At 38.4% G+C, this 22,277-nt stretch overlaps 3 protein-coding genes across 3 annotated transcripts in view; 2 read left to right on the top strand and 1 right to left on the bottom strand.

Annotated features, from left to right (window-relative positions):
* Nucleotides 1–997, top strand: part of LOC136283653 (uncharacterized) — a 3,648-nt gene extending 2,651 nt beyond the window's left edge. The window contains exon 3 of the mRNA XM_066172843.1: nt 938–997. Coding sequence (XP_066028940.1) covers nt 938–997 — 60 coding nt within the window. The remainder of the gene's footprint in view (nt 1–937) is intronic.
* A 2,360-nt stretch (nt 998–3,357) lies between these two features.
* Nucleotides 3,358–5,756, top strand: LOC131791667 (uncharacterized). Its single transcript, XM_059109020.2, has 2 exons — nt 3,358–3,517; nt 5,188–5,756. Exons 1-2 carry the CDS (start codon nt 3,466–3,468, stop codon nt 5,517–5,519), a joined length of 384 nt encoding a protein of 127 aa, XP_058965003.2. The 5' UTR covers nt 3,358–3,465; the 3' UTR covers nt 5,520–5,756.
* On the bottom strand, nt 5,188–22,213 carry LOC131791774 (uncharacterized). Its single transcript, XM_059109157.2, has 9 exons — nt 21,976–22,213; nt 21,297–21,433; nt 20,320–20,383; nt 19,762–19,853; nt 19,070–19,188; nt 15,466–15,558; nt 15,190–15,302; nt 8,607–8,684; nt 5,188–8,405 (listed from the first exon to the last, which is right to left on the bottom strand). The coding sequence occupies exons 1-9, from the start codon at nt 22,120–22,122 to the stop codon at nt 8,271–8,273; spliced, it is 978 nt and encodes a 325-aa protein (XP_058965140.1). The 5' UTR covers nt 22,123–22,213; the 3' UTR covers nt 5,188–8,270.
* Between the last annotated feature and the right edge of the window lie 64 nt (nt 22,214–22,277).

Below are 22,277 nucleotides of genomic sequence, written 5' to 3'. Positions count from 1 at the left end.
ACACAGTTTAATTTTTTTTTTCTTCATAGAAACTATTTAACCGAAAATTTTTGACTTGAATGTAGCACATTGGAAATGCAAGTTAGCAAGTACTTGAATCCAATGGAAAATCAAGTTTTTCAGTTCTCTGTTTATAATTTTCATTCAATGAAAACCAGTTTAACAAAACATGTTTTGCTGGTGTGAATGGGGTATTACTCAATGAGAGCCAGTTTAGAATGCTTAAAAAATGTGGCACGAAATGGGATTGTCTTGTTTATGAAATGTTGTACATAAAAACAATAAGGCCCAATTTAAACACCCAGAGCGATTCCATTAGGGCCAAACTCTTTGTTTAACTTTTAACGCTTTGTAATTTATTCACCGCTTCATTATATATATACTCGATTTTATTGTTTTAGTTTACTTGATAATGACGTTCTGGAAACGTCGAAACGTCGTGTTATGCTTTATAATATTTGATCGCAGATTTTTATTGTCAAATGAGTTATCAGTTAACCGGCTCAAATTTTCTCGCTCAAACCAAAGTATAAAACGTGGCGTGTTTTTGACCAGCCAATATTAATAGCTCTGAAGTTCAGAAAATAAAGCTTTCAACAACATATCTATTATTATGACGGCTCTGAGTGTGAAGGAGAAATTTAACTACCACACATGATTTTATAATCTCTCACCGCACGTTAGTGTCTTACGAAACTTCTTTACTCACAGTAGTAGCCAGCCGAACTTCAAGCAGCAGGGAAAACTGATGATATTAGTTCGATATCCTCTTAATTTTACTTGACAATATGTGTATATCGAGTTGAGTGTGTACAAAATAGACAAAAACAAATGTGGAAAAATATATAATAATTAAATATCTGAGTAGGGCATGCATTTATATTTTCTTTTGACGTTCTTTGTTTGAATGTACTTCGTTGTGCATTTTTTTTTTCAGGTAAAAGTTCTTATCGTAACATTCTGGCACTTCATGTTAGGTCCACATTCCCGCACGTAATGTTGTGTCCTTGGCACCCTACCAGCGGTGATTGGCCTTAGTATGTTTCGCAATTCTTTTGTTGGTAAACAGGAAAATAAAGTCGCGTGAAATAATTTCGACAATTTCTAATAATACAAATTCATCACCGTGACTGGAATGAGAAATAAAGAAGTTTAAGAGAAGGAATGGAGTCCTATGTTGCAGGAGTAGGGTAAAGATTGGAGAATTTGAACGATAACTGTAGAATGATTCATCTGTCGTTGGACTATAGGGGTATTTTAGCTCGAACACCAAGCGCAAACGGGAGGCACCAGGGGTCTAAAATCGTGTATGGTGGTGACATTTCTCCTTCAAACTCAGAGCCTTCATAAAGATAGATATGTTGTTGAACTTTTATTCCTATCCTCGTGACCAGTTTGAGCATACACGAGTGATTCAATGCATCGGACTGTGGAGTATAAAGGTCCTGAAGGTGCACTCATGCGTGTAGTACTGGTGATTATACTCGCCTTTTTGCTGATTTTTTCGTTTAAAAAGCGGCTATTGAATTCGCTTTTTAAAAAAAGCAGTTACAAACGTTCATATCAGAATTTAAAGCCTTCATACAGTCTTCGCACGCGAGATGTCAATGATTAACACGCGCAATATTTGACAGCTTTGCACGTGGTCCGTACTCTTCACCATTTTCACCGATATCTGTTCATTTCGTTGACAAAAATACAGATCGATACCAAACTGTTCTTTCGACTTGATATATTTTCCGCGTCAGGGGTGTACACATACTGATTAGTTTGTTTACTTTTCTCTCATCTACTATATTAAAATGTGAAAATCAGTGTGTGTACCCGGTCTGCAGTCTGCATTTTTTAGTGACCGAATAAATGTTCACAGTTTATTCGAATTGTGAACATTTAGTCATTTGTTCTGAATTGTTCTTCTCATTAGCATACAACGACCGGGTTATACTTGACAAGCCTCATTTCATTCATTAAGCAATCAGTTTGTTGCTATGAGATTTCCTACAGTAGCGAAGAGTTGTTCATTCCAAAAGAAATACTGGGAAAAGAATATCTTTAAAGGAAAGTCTTACCGTCGTGGAATACGTTCTGAAGTTAGCGCCCTTACCTATCAGTGACACAGGCGAACTGGAACACAATCTAGAAATACAGAAAGAGGGCATAGACAATGCACCAATCTACAGGGATTTTAACATTCATTTTAATTTGTTTAATGTTGAATGTCACAATATCTGACAAAATGTAAAATCCCTTAGAGTTAGGCCTAGTCGTGTGTCTTTTCTGTGATGATAAGTGTTGCCGAGTTTGCCGGCAGTAAGCTGAGTAACTTGAGACAAAATCTTCTCCTTAGCATTTTTTCCGGTTACTAGTTCTATTGAAAAATTGTCTTTGTCAACTACACTTTCATTCCATTTCATCTCCATTGTATTAAGCAACATATCAATATGTTTTTGAGCTCATGAGACATAGTAATCCCATGGATCGAATGGCAAATTTGACGATGACATTAACTCTACCCAATGGGCCTCGAATAGATAATCCTAAAAGATCAACGAAAACACGATGAAGTAGGTTGAGAGACTTGAGAGGATATATTCTCCATAGCACTGATGTGCAAGGTTGCTATTTCTTTCATTGAAAGATTCTTTGTCAAATACATTTTCAATTAATTTCATCTCCACGCTTCAAGGTAACAATCGATATTTTTTGACCCTATAAATCGAAGTAATCCCATCAATTGAATGGTAAATCGGAAGCTGAGATAAATGCACCCTTTCGGCCTCGAAGAGATACTCCTCAAAGATGAACAAAGACACTATCAAGAGGAACGAAAAGGCTGCAAAACTCAGCCGCATGTAACCACAGGTAGACCACACTATGTGTGTTATATAAATCTCCTTTTAGTCAACGCCAGAGGGAAAGCTGTCTGTGGAAAGCTGCAGAGCACGTGTTAGTTTCATGCAAAAGCGGCGAACTGCTGATTGGCTGGTACATAAGGAATTACTGATAGGCTTTTCTCGATACGATCCATAAAAAAACGCTAGAACGGAAATTCAAGTTCCTCAACATCATGAGCGCTACCTGAATTAGTGATCTGCCTGCACGTACGTTCCACTGCACATTATACAGTGCACGAACGATAGAGAATTTTGGCAACAACTGTTTTGTTTCCGCCCTGTATTGACGCAATAATCTTGATCAGAGCATAAGACACTTCAGATTTTCCGTCTTCAAACAACATGCGGTTTCTTTTTCGCATTCTTGCGAGTACTTTGCAGTGACGTTATCCCTTTTAATGCCGATAACAAGGCGCATGAAGTGGAGTTTCCTGATTGGCTCGCTATTTTAAATTAGTAATCTTATTGGTTGAGCCCAGTTATATAAACGCCCTATTACACGGCGTCTGTATAGGGCGCTGGTTTTGTCAGAGGAAGCTGCAACGTTCGTAAAGTCACTGAGGTACGCAGAATGAAGGGTCTTGTGCTGAGCATCTTTGTCTTCTGTGCAGTTCTTGCAACTGGTAAGTTTATTCGGTTTGTTATTGTGAAGTTCAACCGTGAAATAAGAGAGCAGCGACGCCACCTGATTCGTCCGAGCAATCTCTCCTGTCGACATACCCCTCAATCGCTTTCAAGCTACGAGTTCGTTTCAGCGCGCTTGCCACGTGTTCATAGTTAAAACTCATCTACGCACAGAAAGAAAGGCGTCGGGTTGTTTTTCGTTGTACATACGAATGTAGAATGGGTCTAAGGTGGCCACGTTGAAACTGAAATCAAATGATTTTGCTCCCTCGAGCCACTAGATTTCCGTGACGTCCATTCGAGCTCATCCTTCCTTCCCTTTGCCAAAGCACAAGTTGACTCTCTGATTGAACTGTTGCGTTTTTTGTAAGTAACGTTCAGCTGAGTGCCAACCTCCCTGTCTGCATGTGATGTTCATGTATGGAGTTTATTCCGGTTTCGTTTCTCGAGTTATTGATTCTTCCTTAAGCTAACTGGAAGCTGCCTCCCTGTCTGCATGTGATGTTCATGTATGGAGTTTATTCCGGTTTCGTTTCTCGAGTTATTGATTCTTCCTTAAGCTAAGGGTTCGTTCCAGCGCGCTTGTGTTCATAGTTAACACTCATCTACGAACGGAAGAAAAGGCGTCGGATCGTTTTTCTGGGTTCTGGCGGCCACGTCGAAACTGAAATCAAATGATTTTGCTTCTTCGAGCCACTGGCCTTCCGTGACGTCCACTCGGGCTCATCCTTCTTTCCCTTTGCCGAGGTACAAGTTAACTATTTGACTGAGCTGTGTGCGTTTTTTTGTGTGTGTAACGTTCAGCTGAGTTTTTTCCGGTTTCGTTTCTCAAGTTATCGATACTTGTTGAACTTTAGTTCAATCTCGAATAATGCTGCAGTGTTTCAATGCCAGCTTTTATTTAGTCACGGTGATAAGGAATCTTCGCGGAAATCCTGCTAAGCCCAGGAAATCCTTTCTATTGTAGCTTTGATTTGTTCTGTTTGGTCAAATTGCGTTTCGAAGCCTTATTTAGATTTTCATTGTTCATGCAGAATGGGAAACAAATGAAACGTGCTATTTCGTTTGAGAAGGAACATTTGCCTGTTTTTGTCATGTTTGCTTACTCTCGTCATAAAGAAGGCATGAAGTTTGTGCAGAACCTTGACCGCACCAAAAACGCATCCATCGATACTTCTGAATCCTCTTCGGTTCGAGTACGAGGATATCGTGACATACAGACAACTTTCGAGTCTCTCCTTTCAACAAACAGAATACTTCATCGTTGAATATCACAAGTCCTTGGTGTACTTTCGCTTTCACAATAGTAGAAGCTCTCGTAAGGGAACACTTGTGTAGCTCGCAATATCATCAATTAACTGGGATTATCTATGTAGCTGATATTGTATTCCACCACTCTTAAAGAAGAGATGAGAAAAATTCATCCACCACTCTCAGAGATTAGAAAAATTTATCTTATTCCGAATATATCGCATAAATTACGCTAGTTTATTTATAAATGCACAATGGACACTCTACAGTTTTCCCGTGCGCGCGAACACTAGACTAAAATGAATTTGACAAGCTTCGACGTAAGGAAAGTGAAAAAACTTCGAAATATATATGGAAAAATAGGCGAGCGGAAATGTAATAAACTGAAATTTTACTTTCTTAATTTCCTTTATTTCAGCTTACAGCCTCAAGTGCTACGTTTGTACGGGAACCGAAGAGGCCTGTAGCAAGAGCAAACTGGAAGCAGATAAGGCTAGCAAGTCGGTAGACTGCCCAACCGGTCAATGCATGAGGATCTGGGCCAAAAAAGACGACGTAACTGCAGTGGTTAACTCTTGCAGCAGTAGCGCCCTCTGTACAGCTGCAGAAAAGGCTTGTGACGACGCCAAAGAGGGAAAATGCGCAGTCGGGTGCTGTGACTCCGACTACTGTAACGCAAGCTCTTCATTTTCTTTCAGTGTGATCCTGATGACCGTTACCTCTGCCTTGGGTCTGGCACTATTGAAGTAGGCTGGTAAAGAAGAAGGAACCCTGGCACGTTGATAAACGTAGTTGTTTTTTTCGTAGTGAAGTTTTCTAATTTTAAATGTGTATAAAAACTTTACAGGTTTCAAAACAAGAAAGTAGAAAAGGAAATTCGTCGTTGGCTTTTTTATGTTTTTATTATCTGATCTCAACTTATCAAGTTTTTCGCTACTTTTTGATGTAATTTTAACGGTCTTTTTGATATTAAATGGGTTCAATTAAGTCTGCTGGAAAGTTGTTTATGTGAGTGAAACACCTTTGAGATGGTACCCAACTGCTACTGTCGCCGCGCATTCAATATTATTAATTAATCCTAAATACACTAACACATACGGGAAATCTTTTACCCCACAATGAAACAAGAAAAAGCTAATTGCAAATTAACAATCTCTCCGAGAAAACAATCAAGTTTTATTTATTTTCTTTACGTCTCACCACAAACAAAAATGTTATTTCTTATCGCGCTTGTTTGGTGAAATTTGAATTCACTTACTGCAATAAGGAATGCGGAATAAGTTCTTCACGTTCCGCATCACGTTCCTCTGCTCTTTCTCAAGTAACCGTTTTAATTACTTCCTGTCCTCTGGTTGATTATCTTTCTTCATTTTTGTTTAATCAGGGCCATTGATTTAAAATGCCTGCTAGCGTTTGATGCGTAACTTAAATCAGAAAAATCGATTGTGAAAACATTAATGATCTGAGCAGTCACAATGGTTTTATTAGACAAACTCCTGAGGCGGAGGGGAAGGGGGTTGGATTTTGTGGTTATCCTCAGTACGACTGGCAGAGGTATACCACCAGGTTCTTCAAGTAACGAACCTATTCCGATCAGAATATAGTATTTTCAAACTTGTTAACTGAACTTGCCTCTCAAATTCTACCTAGCTCTGTTGTGCGTGGGCGGAGCTGATATGCACCAGTGTCTTTATGTGGAAGCCTGGCAAAAGGCCCATTTCCAACCTTGATGCAACGCGTCGTTTGTTTTTGTTTCAACCACCGCTTTTGTTTAAATAGCGCCTCTGATTGCTCAGTTATTTTTACCTAGTCACGTCTCAAAATAGCTTCTGCGTTATCTCCGATGAGTTTGATGAGCTTGTCACAATAATTCTGTTTAAAACAGTTCTATACGTTCTAATCCGGTATAGAGTCAGATGAATCCATTGATTTAGTAGATTCTGAGGCAGTAAATGCTTATGGATAGGTTGTTGCTAAAGAGGAACACGAAAATCCTTGCGAGCATTCCGAAGAAGGTGTAACTGTTGATCCACCACGTTTTCATTAATACATCAATTTTTTCTGAATTGAAGTGTGCCACCCTTGTTAAATAGGACCCAGGGTCAGTTGAAGTTTCCCGCGCTTGACACTTAGAAACTTTTGAGTGACACGGCTGGACACGGTCCTCAAATAACTCTATATTTCTCTTTGAGATATACCCATTTTTCCTTGGAAAATATTCTACCTTCATTTACAATCCTCAAGCGCTGCTAGAAAGTTGAAAAATTCGAACGTCGTCCGTTTCGCCGACCCTGTACACAGAGTACGAAGAGATCCAATCGTGACACTGATGAGATTTTCAATGGACACTACCGGACACGGTCTTCGAATAACTAAGCGTCCGGCAGTCTGACATTTTCCATATTTCTCTTTGAAAAAATCTTATTTCTATGGGAAAACATTTTATCTTTATTTAGAATCCTCACGTGCTTCTAGAAAGTGAAAAAATTCGAACGTTGTCCTTTTCACCGACTGTTCACAGAGTACGAAGAGATCTGTCCAAGCGTGACATTTGAAGAAATTTTCTTCGGATTCTACCGGAAAAAATTCAAAATATTGTAAGGAAACTGTAAAATGACGAGCGGCGAATGTATTTACTATAAAACAGTTGACTATATGTCCAGGATGGCTTTTGAGAAAGACGATTTTCGAAGGTTTTCAGTAATCTGGGAATTTCGTGTTACAGGAAATTGAGTCTAGGGGGACGCTGTATCAAGGGTGAAAATGGGTCTTTAGATCGTAATGATGGCAACTTACTACCTGACGCCTATTCACACCTCGTCAGGGAAAAGGGCAGCTAATTAGTGAGCATATAAAAAGACCGCTTGTTGCAGCGATTAGATCACTTCTGATGAAGGTACTCAACAGGAGTGTCGAAACGTTGGGTCTATGAATTGTAACTTCTCGGTTACATAAATTAAATCCTTAAACTAGAGTAGCATCAAACCATGTCGGGAAGAAGCATCGTAAGAAATGAATGAAACGTGCGTGACTGAGGAAGTGAAGGGAACCCACTCAAGTGAAAAAAAGAAAAATTTATGGTAAAAATTAATGAAGATGTAACCTTAGAGTGGCCGCACAAGAGCAGCATGGTGGAAAACAACAGAAGATGCAGTAGAAGTGACATAGGAATCACGACAGATCTCTAAACCATGGTTATCACTGCGTATGCCCTTCAAAGGCCACATGAGAATCAAGGCATTCTCGTTCCCAGAGCCACTCGTTATCACTTACCGTTACATGTGAGGACTCTAGGAACAAGAAAGGAATCGAGCCGGCAAGGTTCACAGAGCCGAGTATCCTTAACTTCTTTTGTTTAGGAAACTTTTAACTTTCACCTTCGATAATCCTTTCTCAGAAATTACCCTAGCTATGAAAAACACTAATCAAATGTTTAAGTCATTAAATTAAATCCTCTCTCCAACAGGTCGGACCCATTCGTGTGATGTATAGTTTGTTGTGTCATAGCTTCTTTTGGCCTGGAGAGAATGGATTCTTTTCATTGAGATGAATCGAGCTCAGAGTGTGGTTTACAACTCTGTGATGAGCTTCATCGGCTCGTATCGCTAAGATTACATCGCGCATGACTGCATCTTCCTAAGAATTAAATAAATGAAATGAAATTAACGCTGTGCGGTTGAACTTAAGTATAGTTACTACATTACGTGAAACAGAGTGAAATAGGTACCACAGAATTAGATACCACTTGATACTAATTCCATTGTTTTCTCTTTTTTACTTTTGAATCATTAGCACTAAAATCAACTTGTTGTCCGCTCACTCCATCATGTGACCTACTTTAAGCCTCCAGTAGTTAATAGCCAGGCTTGGTGCAGGTCTTGTGCTCCAAACTGGAAGAGTTCCGTCATCAATACACTGCCATCAAGAAAATTATTGTTGTTACTATGTGTTCAAAATATACGGCTTCGATTTTCTTTCTCTGTATTTTAAATGCTTTGCTGACCACGATTAAATGCTAAAGCAATCATGGTACCCAGCCCTCCATGACATAAAATTACTTCAATTTAATTTCTGTATAAAACGTTAAGGAAATGAAATGTTAGCTCCTTTTCAAAGCTTATTCATATCAACAGAGGAAGTCAATGTTTGTTACAGCACGGTAGATTTCGTCAACCAAAGCGAATAAAATATTAAGTTTGTCAGCCAAAGGTAACTGGAGAGGTTTCTGAGCTACAGTCGAACCTGTCACTTACATAGAATGACAGAATGACAGGTTGACTGCTGAATACAGCTTCAACAGAGAAGAGGTCAGACACGATAAAAAAACACCACTTTGTCCTAACTGTACTTGGAAGAGAGAAAACCTGCAATGTATTGAGGACACTTCAATATTTAATTTAGAGTGCTGACATTAATTTCCGGAGATAAACATGGAATAATTTATACTTTAGAGATTATTCTTAGTCATATTTGAGACAGTTCCGTCTGAAACAGTGACCATTTGTGACTGGTGAAAGACAATACAGGCCGATGGGACTCAGTTGCGGGTGACCACGACCGTTTAATAGATGTGAAAATTACAATACTGAACTTTCAAAAACACCTCATAATAAGGGGAGACCGCTTAGAACACAGCCACTTGAAACGGTTTCAACTGTACTCATTTCTGCATTTAAACACATATACAACCCATAATTCCTCCATTCGCCCTGACGAGGGGTAACCCTCGAAACATCATCTATAAAACTCTTTAAGTTGGCAAATTTACGTTATCGACTCAGTTACTAATACTTAATCCCCAACTATTTTTATTGTTTATTCCATTCATCTAGGAATATGTATGCAAAATGAAGTCAGGGTTATACCGAAATCTTGCCAATCTTGCCTAGCATTTCCTTACAAAAATAACTAAGAACAGTGTAAACAGTACGTGGGTTATAATGTGCGGTCTATGCTGTACCGCCTGTCTTTTTTGACCTTAGGAGAGCACCGTATTAAGCCCTTTTTAAAAATCTCAAACTTCACATCCAAGCACTTGCTGAGGTGTGGAAATGAAGGTGTTAGTCATATCCGTGAGCTACATGGCTAATGAAACAAAACAGTTTACGGTCGATTCGCAACTGCAACAGACTCGCCACCTCCAACAAACTCGCACCAAACTCTCCACCACTGAGAGTTAAATTGTCACCGATGGCGATTTGACTCATGCGTTATGTTTAGCCTCTTCTATGAAAGTAAAATCAAACGAAAGCTTAATTGTAGTAGTTTGGCGATGGTTTGATGCTGATATACCTTGTAGTAGTTTGTTGCAAAATTAGAGGTGCGAACAAATGCGGCGAAAGGAACTCAAACTTTTTGTGTAGCGTCTCAATTATGGAACGTTAACCATTTTAATGGCTAACGTTCTTCGTGATATCACGAAGACTGATCGGTCTACGTACAGGGAAACCAGATGAAACCGCATGAAACTTACATCAAATGAAAGCTAAGATGTAATAACATGTAAACACGTTCCATCAGTGAAGGCCAAAAATGTAACAATGCATAATTTATCTTTGTTTGATTTAAGAAAACATATCACTGTTTAATAATTTATTCTTTCATTTGAGAAGACATATCAAAAACTCCAGCTTTGTGCTTAATCGCGGTTCCAAACGCCAAACATCACCATGTTTCTCGATGTTTGGAACCCGTTTTGAAGAACTCGCCCCTGTCTTTGACATATTACTTCTCAATTTCTGGGCTCTACAAGACACAGTTTTCATTATACAGTCAAGTTATTTAACCATACGAAAGTATTTTGAAGCCAATTCAATTAAGGGCAATTAACTTATCCATCGTCGTCACAGAATTAGGGAAATTTCGTTCGGCGTTTCGGGAAGTACCTAGGGGTGTGCTCCTCAATCAAAAAGTCTTAAAGAGTTTTCAGAAATCCAGAGAAAGAGCTTTCAACGACCATACTTCGTTCTGCAACGATATTAATGGAATAAGTCAACGAATGCGGCCGTCGGAGGGATTATCGCTGACAAACAACTTATTATTCCAATAACTTCAAAGTTTGATCCGTTTGTTCTTTAGAGACTCCTAGAGGACGCCAACTTTCTTTCTGCCAAATTTCGCCGTTAGTTTTGAGCGCACTCTTAATTTCACAACATCAAAACCAAAAAAACCAAAAAAAATAAACTTCAAGATCAAGGCTCTCATATGATATAATATCATACAAGTCTCATCAAATTTGAGTACGAATTGTGCTCATAAGAACGAAACTCGTTTTAAAGGTCACGTCGACATTCTTTGTGCTTTTACCAAAGAAAGGACGCCAAGTTCATTTCAGTGAACTTCGTTGCATTTACACGCGCTTTTAATGTCACAATATACAAATTCTTCTTAGCCTTTATTAGATGTAAGTTTCATACGATTTCAGAAACATCAGCGAAAATCACTCTAAGTTCGCTGTACGCAAACTGATCATAATCAGGTCATAATCTTCGTGATATCAACTTCTCTGAAAAAGACACTGATCACACACGACTGCTTTGTGTGAAAACTAATGAAACACCACCCAGCGCCTGCAGGTACCCTAGATATTGTTCTTCGTCCTTTTCAAGAGAATAAGATTTGTTAGGGTCAGTAAAGATCACATTTGGTTTTTTGAATGGTAAAGTTTACTTATTTTAGAGTTGATCTTTAAACATTCACTAAAGAATCCAACTTGACAGTTCCAAAACGTACCACTTAAGCGGGTTACTGACAACAAAATAGAATGCCTTCCAGAAAAATCGTCCTATGCGCGCTACGTAAAGAAAGAAAACAACATAGCGAACTACGTATCACTTTAAAGTATGGGTTCTGAATATAACAAAGTTTGAACAGTTTTGTTTTGATAAGCACGCGCAAGCAATTTAAAGACAAAACTGACGGTGTCAATTTAAGTCAATTAACAGCCTCCGCGTTAACGCAGACATCCAAACTGAGTGACAGTGTCACCCAGCAGACAAAAAAAAAAAAAAACGCTAACAAAGGTCGTGAGGCCTTTTCGATATTCCTTTTGGTTCCCGATAATTTCAATTGGAAGTTGAACAAACTGAAATATTTCGAATTTCGTAAAAGCCTCGTAAAAGATAAAAACGTCAACACTCTGGATTATTACACCTTTCGCTATTCGGTTCCAGCTGACTTAAAACACTCCCGCGTTCTTTGGAGAAATTATATTTTTTCTTTTGACAAATTTAACTTGGATGCTTACTCGAACTAAAATATAAAAAAAAAATTAAAATTTTGACTAGACTATGTTAACAGTAACCTAAAATGGAAAGAGATAGCTGTTTTTTTTTTTGTTTTTTTGTTTTGTTTTTTGTTTTTTCAGTTTCTAGCGAAGTTACTGAGCAGCAACACACCATTATCGCTGACTATATTGTGATTTTCCTGCTATAATAACACAGTTACGTGATCGCTTAGCGCGCTGACACTGTGGCAACATCTCGAATGAAAAAGGTCGTATTCAACCAGCTCAGTATCGAAAAGTCTATCAGTATTATAGCAAGAAAGTTAAGCGAAAATGAGTGATGTAAATTAAAAATCATTCCGGGCACGGAATTGGAGGTGAGCGAGACGTTTGAATCACAATCAAGCAAACAACACTGGTTCAAAGACGTACAAACATGTAAATAAGCAACCGCTCAAAGGAGCACTCGGCGAACATCTTAAAAAACGATGATACAATAGCCGAATTAGGGAATGAGAGTTGTGACTCTAAAAAGAGCTCTTTTATACACATAACGTAAATAACGGCGCCTGGTATGTTTACAAACCTTTCTTTGGTTCTTCTGTTACTACTTGCCGGCTCGCTTGTTCCGAAATTTCACTTTCAATTATCGGAAAAAAGCTAAAAATGAGTCCCGGAAAAGGTCGAACATGGTACAATTTGGCAGATGGCGTGACAGCTTTAGCTCAGTTCTATGCTCTTTACTCTCATAGAGCACGCTCTTTTAACCAATGACAGCGCGCGTTATATCCGAACTTTATTATAAAGAGCTTTTTTATACACTTGTAAATAAAAGAGAAAGAAAATATAACAGTGTGTTCTCTGACTTTAAAAAGACTAGCCTTAACAACAGCGGAAGCAGAACAAAGAGCAAAAGACGCAGAGTGCGTAGAAACACTTCCAAAGAAAGGGAGACAAATGAAAAATTCCTAAAAAGCTCTCAAACCGTCAACTTTCTGACAGTCAAGTCAGCGTGCCATCAAAGGGTCTCAAATTAATCGCAACACTCGTGACAAACGAATGTAAAATTAGGCAACAACTCTAGCGAGATTTTGAACAATTTGCAAGACGAATACGCCTCCAATACATCTTTCACGGACAAAACAAAGAGCCACATCCGTTTAATGTTAAATCAAACTGGATGCCACCGGTTCAGCTTTCTATTGCCCCTGAGGGCTACTTGGAAATTGTCAAAGCACAACTCGCAATGAGGTCACGGCTCCAAAAGAGTTGAAAAACAACTCTGCTTTAAACCTCAAAAAAGCAGACAAAGGTACAACAACAGTCATCACAAATAAGACAGAAAAAAAAATAGAAGAGGCTAAAGTGCACCTCGGCAATAGAGTTCACTACAAACCTCTCAGAGCACCGATAGTAAAAAAATAGGCAGTTATGACTGCATGTGGCTACTGATACCGCACAATTTTTATAGCATTGAAGAGAACAAGGGAATGTATGGCTACTGCCTCCATAGGACGCAGTAGCCATAAAAACACGCAGGAAAGGGAAAGGGTCATTGACCAAATGCATCAGGGCAAACACATTGATGACATGACTGAGAAATGGCTTTCTATACGCTCACAAAAATACACAAACCAGTACCGGTCGGTAGACCTATAACTGATCTCAGGTTGTGACGGCCTTACTGAGAGAATATCATCTTTTGCGGAGAACTATTCCACCTTATCGCGCAATTGCAACAACCCTATATTTAGGATACCACTGCTTTTATCAATTACTAAGAAAAAACAAAGATAGGCCAAGATACTATTCTTCCGATAGAAGAAAAAGTTCAGAAATATTAAATCTCGGTTTAAGAGATCCTTGCAGCTAAGAACACTACTGAAACGAGTAGTGTAAATAGGACCTGAGGCTGTGTTCGTTTCTGTTGCCATAACATATTCCTTCGCATTAAGTGCAGCGAAGGTTCCACTTGGTGAGTGCTCTTGAGCTTCGTTGCCGTAGAGTAATTCTCTAAGCAAACCAAAAAAGTAACTTTTGACGGCAACATCGAAAGAATCAGCTGTATCATGAGGCACAATGATTTTCGCCGAGAAGTCATTGGGTAGTTCAACTGCAAGTTGCTCCTTTCCTCAGAGATTGCAAAGACAGAGGCTATCGTCGTCCAGCCGGTCAAACGGAAAAAGAGTGAGTTTAAATTCGTCTGATTTAAGTTTATCTAAAATAGGGATTTTAGTAGAGAAAAACTTCTTTAGTTTAAGTGCAGCATTGCTACATGACCTATTTCGCTCGCTGGCAAATAACTGACATCGGTGTTGTAAATGAATATTTCGTATTCATTGATCGACTTTCAAAGATCACTTGGATTCGCTACCATCTAATTCATTAATATTTGTGTTCACAAGTTCATCTCAAGCGCGTGAAATAAACAACAATAAGAAGCTCGCCATTCTTCGCCTACGAAATGTCAGCCGAAAAGAATGTGCAACAGTCGTTTTTGGTGTGGGAACAGGCCCCCTTATCGGCATTCTTCTTAGCTGAATTAATTGGCCATCTTCTCCTGATTTGACCAGCGGTAAGTGATGTGCGTAACAGCTGTCTTCGAAGCCAGGACGGAACACAAGGACGAGAGCAAAGAGCAAATCTTCTCGATATCGACTATCGAAACGCGTCCATTTGGCCATACAGTGGCATCTTTTGGAAAGAAGTGAATAGATATACATGTTGCGCTCCGGACACGCAACATGTTGGTCCTCTCTTCTTGATTTCTCCTTTCCCCACCATGGTTTTCGACTTGTCTTCATAGTTTTTTAAGTCACAGCTATAAAACAATGATCGTTTTGGCCGCGCGCTAGATGGGGATACTTTTTTGGCCGCCAAATCGTACTTTCAATGCACAAAAGAAAGGTCAAGGACAACTCGCCAGGTGATAAGGTCGATGAATTTAAATTTTAAATACAGCTATCAACCAGAAAACGCAAAAAAAAAAAGTTCGTGTCATGGTGAAGTGTTCTCGTCAAATCATTTGCCCATTTTATTGAAGATCAGAAGCAGTAGCAATTATCAAATGTATTTTAGCAATGGTCACAATGTGCATTAGTTTGGAAGAAAAGATCCTGAATTCTTGCGAGGAATTTTGACTTAATAAAGGAACGAAACAAAGCTGAGAGGGTTAAGTTCTTGATTTTAAATTACCTTTAAACAGTAGGTGTAAGTCTTGACTGCCTCTTCTTCCAAATATCCCACAAATCTGTGACAAAACCTGGGGCTTAATATATATGCCACAAAGAAGCAGTTGACAAAGACACCTACAAATTGCGCAAAAAAGGAAGAAATCAAGAAAACAAACGTTGCAGGAAATTTCTTTGGTTTTTCAGTATACGTTTAATCATATTAATAAAGAAAAATGGTCAATCAACCCTCTTTTTCTTACAGGAACTGCCTAACTCTAACAAATTATTTGATAATCACCTTGAGCAAGCAATATAACTCCGCGGAATAAAGCGCCTGGTTGTTTTAACTCCAATGCTGTCATTAAGTGCATTCTCTCATTCTCTGCCTCTTCTGATAAAAAAATAAATGTAATAAATAATTGACATTGCATTCATCTTTATTTGTTATCATTACTGTAGAAATTCATGAATTAAGGTATCACAGAAGGAAAAAATTCATTCTTTTTTTCAATTTCCTGAAAATTTAATATATCATAAAAAAAATATATAAAGATCTCACTGATCAACTTCTGAAATTTTATTTTATTTAAGCTGTTACCATGTCCAAAAGCGACAAGAGTTTCATATCCCAGAGATTCATTGCTGCCAAGATACTTGGCCCAAATCGTAGTAAATTTCCATCGCTCTGACGAAGGGCTAACGCTCGAAACGTCAGCTTTTTTACTCTTTACGGTGGCTAATTTACGTTTTCAACCCAGTTGTTAACACTAAATTACCTGCTATACTCTCCCACCGACGCAGCACCACAGTTTCTTTAGAAACTTACCCCTTTATAAATTTCTGATAACATTGCAAAGGTCACTGAAGCAAGAAGACACACACACACGCATACATGGTCAACAAGTCAGACAGTTATGATTACTCCCAGAGTCAGCAGAGGTTAGGGCCAATCGAAAAGTACAAGGTTTCGGTCATTTTCTCAAACGCGAAATTCCAACAAGTGGAAAGATCTTCCTTCCGTGTGTGTCTAAAATTGATTGGCTGAACTGCACTTATTTATTTATTCATTTATTTATTCACTACTATTTACTTGCAAAGCAACACACTTGAAACTGCTGACTGATCACTCTTTCGATTTAGAGACAACAAATGAACACTTCTCTCTTCACCAACCACAATCTCAGGTGCGAGAATTAACTTTGGATGACAATTTTCTGCAATAAATTATATTTTTTCCACCCCAATCTCCTGTTTAATTCCCTTTAAGTGTTTTTGGTGAGGGGATACCCAAAACACTGTAACACCGCTCTAGCAATGTGTGGTGCGGAATAGGATTGGCACGAGCGCTCACCCCGCGTATCTACCTTTGAATGGAGAGTCATATGAAAGACAGTAAATGGTAAAACTATATCAGTTAACATGCGTGTTGGCAAGGTTTTTAACTTTAGCATAATTATATTTAGTACTGGTAATTACGATCTGCACAATCTGCAAACTACAAGTCATCATTGAACGAAGATTACTTACTATTGTTGTTGGCTATACTCGATGTTCATGTACTATATTTAGTTGCTATTTCCAAAGATATTAGTTCTTACCGCCTATGTGTCGAGGGAGATAGAGATAACACATTATCAAAGTGACGAAAGAATTGGGGAAACCATTTCAAAGCGATGCTTCTCCACACCAACAACAACAACAACAAAAAATACCGACTAACAAGAACAGAAACTTTGGCTCCTCGAAAACAACACGTGAAAGAAACGAAAAAATGGAAGGAAGTCATTAGATCGTGATGATCAAGTAAAAATAACACGTGCCCTAAAAACCGTTTGTGATTTAGTCAATAACCTTAAAAAGAGTACTTATTAAGAAAGTTGCAACATGAAGTATTTGTTTACAATTACATTAATCAACGTAACGTGTATTCGTTTAATGTCTGAATTGTTCTTTGCAAAACGTTGAGCTAAGTTGTGAGGTCTACTACGAATAAACTTTCGGTTCGTCTTTGCTAGTCCGTTGAATGTGGTAATTTGTAACGTATTCCGCCAAAGAAACCGCAAAAAATCGACGAATAAACGCCGCATTCATTCCCTTGTTTCGAGATAAAGTGCCTCATTTGACTTCAGCTTTTCGGTGGAAGAAAGACAAGGTTTGCACACGTCACTGCAGCAAACAAATGAACTAATTCTCAATACTCAAAAAACATCCATTTTAAATTTACTTACAATGACTTTCCTTGCCATTCAAAACTGACAGAGCAGAGGTAAAGCCTCGTACATTAATCGTCGATGGAAATGAATAATACTTTTCTTAAGATCACTGACTGTTTCGCAAAAAAAACGTCGGAATGTTCATTTAACCCGAGTTTTACTGTTGTTCATTCAAAAGAGGGGGCTTTTTTTCGCGCTTGCTAAGTGATAGCTGTCAGAATTTGAAAGGAACTAATAAGACAAATGTTTCAAAGTTTTCCTGGAAGCCTTTTAAATCTTTTTAATCATTCCGTCTATCCACCCCTCTATCTGTCAACCTATCAATAACAAACTTCTGCGACGACATAATGACATTGGTAGAACAGAAATGGTCATCCGTTAGAGATCCCAGTCAAACAATTCTTCCAGCTTATCCAAAATTGCCGAACTTGCCGCCATCTTTTTTAGAAAAAGCCAATGTTTGTTTGAAGTCGGTCCCAGTCGACTGCATTACACCTTTTTGCTCGAACCAGCTCGGATCCGCTCGTTTCATCGTCCAACCTCCCTCTGCCCTGCTCCTCCTCCTTGTACAGGCAGAGCAGTGTCAAATGGCTTGCTTCAATGTGGTTGAATAACAGCCTTCACAGGTGTGAAGCGGGAACGCATTTATGTAAACAAACAGCAACGCCCCGAAAAATTTCTAGTCGCTTTTTCTGGTAAAGTATTTTGGCTCGAGTTCTGATCTTTTGAGAGTTCAGTTCAGGTCTTTTGAGAGTTCATTCTCGGCTGATATTCGGTCCATTTTCGTGAAATTGGGAGATATTGTTGATACCCAAAAGCATGTCCCGGATTTTTTACTTTTTCCTTATTTCTCGAGATATAGCATCTACATTGAAAACTTTGCTCAAAAGTAATACTATTTAAAAAATATAAAAAAATGATTAAAATATAACGAGGCGTTAAAATACAAATCCCAGACACCCTGTTTTAGTTCAATATGTGCAGATTACTTTCCGATTCGTTCCGATATAAAAGAAACTTGTTGATTAGAACGCGTCGTCTAATAAACTTAGTAGGCTGATTTAGCAACAGAACGGGAACGTCAGTCGACGACGGCGCGCACAAATCAAACAACTGGCTTGACCAATGGCAGAGCGGCAAATTTAGCACCGGAAGTCGTGTTTAGTCCTTTCCGCGCGCTTTCCCGTCGTCAACTGACGTTACCGTCCTGTTGCTAAATCAGCCTATTATGTAAAACGTGTCGGCGTTAAAGCATAAGCTCCGATTATGTTCAAGCAAATTATAAAATCAAATTACATATCCAAAATTAGCCTGCAAATCAGGCGTAATTTAGGCTAGCAAATGCTAAGTAATTTCATAACGAATATTATGTCCGCCATCTTTGATTTTAATGGCAGCGGAAGGCTGAGGAGAGGAAAAATTTATACCAAGGGGGCGGTTGACGGTCAAAAATGGCCGGTCGAACAAACGATCGCGAGCTTTTAGCGTTAGCTCGCACTAACAAGACGCCTGCACTGCAGGCTAATCCGAAATCAGTGTTTATTAAGCTTAAAGAAAGTGTATACGTTTACTGGGATATTATCACAGCGCGCATAATTTTTTCCGCCATCTCAGTTTGAATGAAAACGCTAGCTATTCCTCTCTGATACCTTCACCACTGCACCTTCAATGCATATTAAGAGTCAATACCTAACAATGTATGAATCCATCCATGATCTCTCGTAAGTTTCCTCAGTGAATCAAAATGACGAGCCATCGCCGCAATCATTCCAGGCACTCCTGCTACTGTCTCCAACATAATGATACGACTGTTGGGAAATAGAAAACACATCACTGTTCCTATTTTTTTATGTGAAGACATAAGATGCTCCATTTTACCAAAAAGAAACTTGCTTTAATTTTGTACATCAATATAAAACATTTATTTCCATTTTCAAAAAACAGCATGAAATAACGACACGGCGAACTATTTAGCGGTTAATAAGGGGAAATAGAGCTTATTGTAAAACGCATTTTTTAACATGAAATTTTAACATCACATTTGAAAATGACTTTTTTAAACTTTAGTTAGGAGTTAAGATCCTATGAACTACCTGATAATCTAAATGAATGAAGGGATCTTCTAATTCCATCCCCAAGACAATATAACTTCAATTTGCAATATTATAGATCTCCATGATAAATTTGTTGGTAGACAGTTTCTCCATGGTCACCTGACAGTCCTCATTTAATAAACTGAGTGACATGAGTACCAATGCCTCAATGAAGGTGTCCCCAACTATCCTGACACTGAGGCATGAGACCATGACCAATTGAATATTGTCCTTTCCCTCAAACAACAGGTAATTAAGGACTAAAAGATTGCTAAAATGCTAACTTACTTCAACCACTTGTTCTCTGTCATTTTTCCAACTTTATAGAGAGAAACAATATCAAATGCGATCCTCAAGAATTGCACACAGCCATAGGCAATCTGAAATTTAAAGAAGAGAAAATAAACCTATATATATGAACTTTTTGTGTACTGACTGATCAACTTAGGTTCTCCGTGATTATTGTTTGTCAGCCTACAGTTAATAAAAATAATGGATCTATAAATACATGAATGAATGAAACTTTCCATACTGGGCCAAACAGTTGTAAGAAAGCTTAATCTAGATGACCAGGAGTATTATAACTCCTTCCTGGATAGGATGCCAGTCCATTCCTAATCTAGTAGTTTTTTTTTAAGTTTTGCCCCTCACAATTTTTCAGTCTGATAACATGTTTTCTCAACACTTGGACCAAAACTCAGACATTTCAATTTGGAATCCAGCAGGCCAACCCTTGCATTGACAAAGGTTCTGATGATTTTCACTAATAAGGAAAACTGTAGTAATTGTAATGAAAAGATGTTTGATGTACAGTAAACATTTTTTGATTTCCATATTTAAGAATACCTTGTCAACTTTTGTCTTTGTCTCTTGATGTGTAATCTCTACAGTATTAACTTCTTGCTCTGACCTTACAAAAAATATTACCGAGGACTTGTAAAGTTTGAAATCTTAGCACAAAATTGACATTGTGATAAATTATTTCAATGTATTTAAATTGTCTGCACCATGGAAGTTGACTTGAGAATTAGTGTTTGTTACAGTGACAAAAATTAAAGTCTGAACATAAGGATTATTCAGGAGTTGGGGAAATCAAAGAGTGCCTTGCAAAAGTTTTGCAAGTTCAGTAATAGTAATTCATCTCCAATAGTGTCGCACTAGCTGTTGGTTAATATGTAACTATTTCATTTCTGTTCAGTTAAATATCAAAAGTCCATATGTCATTTTCTTTTGTCAGAGAAACACACTATACTTCCCCAAAAAACACCCACTCTCTAAAAATCACCCTCCCCAAATGAGAGTCCACCCCCTGGGCTGAGATGTCAAACTTGTGCCTCTCTGGAATGAGTTACCCCCTCTTCCCTTGCTTTCTTTAATAGTAGGGATACAAAGAAAACCTGTATGTGTTGGCACTTTATATATAACTTTTCAAGCTTAAACTAGAGCAGGATTAGTACAGAAGAATAGTTTCTTTTCCATCATGTCACCTCTAGTTATTTCTTTCTCCATGTGCTGACAGAGTTCCTTTATGCATGTTATCTGTTCTTTTAATTTATATCCTATTGCTGGGCTAACTTAACAATCACCTCCCTTGATTAAGTGCTCTCCTTTTAGCCAAAATATAACATAAGCGCTCAGACACTTACTCGAGGAAATATGGTAACCTAAGTGTACACCACCTGGGTTCACACATCAGTCTAAAATTTGAACAAGCTTTGACTAAAATAAAGACAATCATGAATTAATATGTACCTAAAATATCTCTGGGGCTCAGATTTCTTGTCCAAATTATTCCATTATGTATTTTTGCAAAATAAACCTACCAAATAGGATGTGGCATTCTGTAGATCTCGTTGCCCCTTGTATGATCATCATCTACGCTGTCTTTTTTCTCGGCTCCTGCTTTGAAATGTTTTAAATCCTTTTGTCTTGAGACACCAGTGGTCGATAGTAAACGAACCTGAAATAAAAAATGAATAAAAAATGTGTATAAAAAGAAACATCTCGTTTCCCTTACAAAGCAGGATAGGATTTGAGAGGGATTTGACCCGATATCTGTGGGAAAACACCACTATGCGGCCATATCTGTAGAAAAGACTGCAGTTGCAGTTGTTTTACCGGCATTTAATAACCGTGAACTTTCTGCATTATTCCTAGCAGTAAGTTGTAGATATAACTTTTACAACGAAAAAAGCTGATGCACAAATAATGTAAGTAACTTCAACCATATTTCCATTCACTTTAACAGTTCAACCTCTTTGCAACAAAAGTGCGTCATGATCATCATAATTAAGCTTATGTTTTCTTCATTTCACACCAAATAAACATGTCTGGGAATTTCGCCCTGCAATGGGGCTCATGCAAAAAGAACCAAAACAAAAACAAAAAAAGTTGCCGACCACTTAAGTGACGATAATCAGTTCAACGTTCGCTAATATACTGTATGCTAGCGATTTCGACACAATAATAAAGTTCTTATCTTATCCAACTTGTAGAGCTTACAGTGCATGAGTTGGACAATAGAGTTTCCAACAACAGTCCGCCATCTTGAAGCGCCCCAAACCCTGGCAAAATACGCCGATTCAAGGACGACTTGAGAGCGAACAGGATGGTCGGAGAGAAAAACTGTCGGGTCTTCGTGGGAAGCATTCCACCGCGCACAGTGGGGACAACGATTAGTCTGCGAGAGAGAAACTCGAATTTAACATCGCCACCATCGGGTACTGCGTAACTGCATTGACTAGTTCCTAGGCTTCTCTAATCCAGAGGACGCCACGCTAAAGGAAACTGTTTAACACGCGATT

Source organism: Pocillopora verrucosa, chromosome 10, assembly GCF_036669915.1.
Source record: "Pocillopora verrucosa isolate sample1 chromosome 10, ASM3666991v2, whole genome shotgun sequence".
In the NCBI taxonomy this organism is placed as follows: Eukaryota; Metazoa; Cnidaria; class Anthozoa; order Scleractinia; family Pocilloporidae; genus Pocillopora; species Pocillopora verrucosa.
This window is presented reverse-complemented; position numbering and strand designations above follow the sequence as displayed.

Excerpts from the sequence above, each read along its gene's own strand:
- LOC131791667 (XM_059109020.2), top strand. The coding sequence starts at position 3,466 with ATGAAGGGTCTTGTGCTGAGCATCTTTGTCTTCTGTGCAGTTCTTGCA. Across the intron at positions 3,518-5,187 it reads CTGTGCAGTTCTTGCAACTG|CTTACAGCCTCAAGTGCTAC; the intron begins GTAAGTTTATTC and ends CCTTTATTTCAG.
- LOC131791774 (XM_059109157.2), bottom strand. The coding sequence starts at position 22,122 with ATGCTTCCCACGAAGACCCGACAGTTTTTCTCTCCGACCATCCTGTTC. Across the intron at positions 21,434-21,975 it reads TATTGTCCAACTCATGCACT|GTTCGTTTACTATCGACCAC; the intron begins GTAAGCTCTACA and ends TTTTTATTTCAG. Across the intron at positions 15,559-19,069 it reads ATGGATTCATACATTGTTAG|AAGAGGCAGAGAATGAGAGA; the intron begins GTATTGACTCTT and ends TTTTTTTATCAG.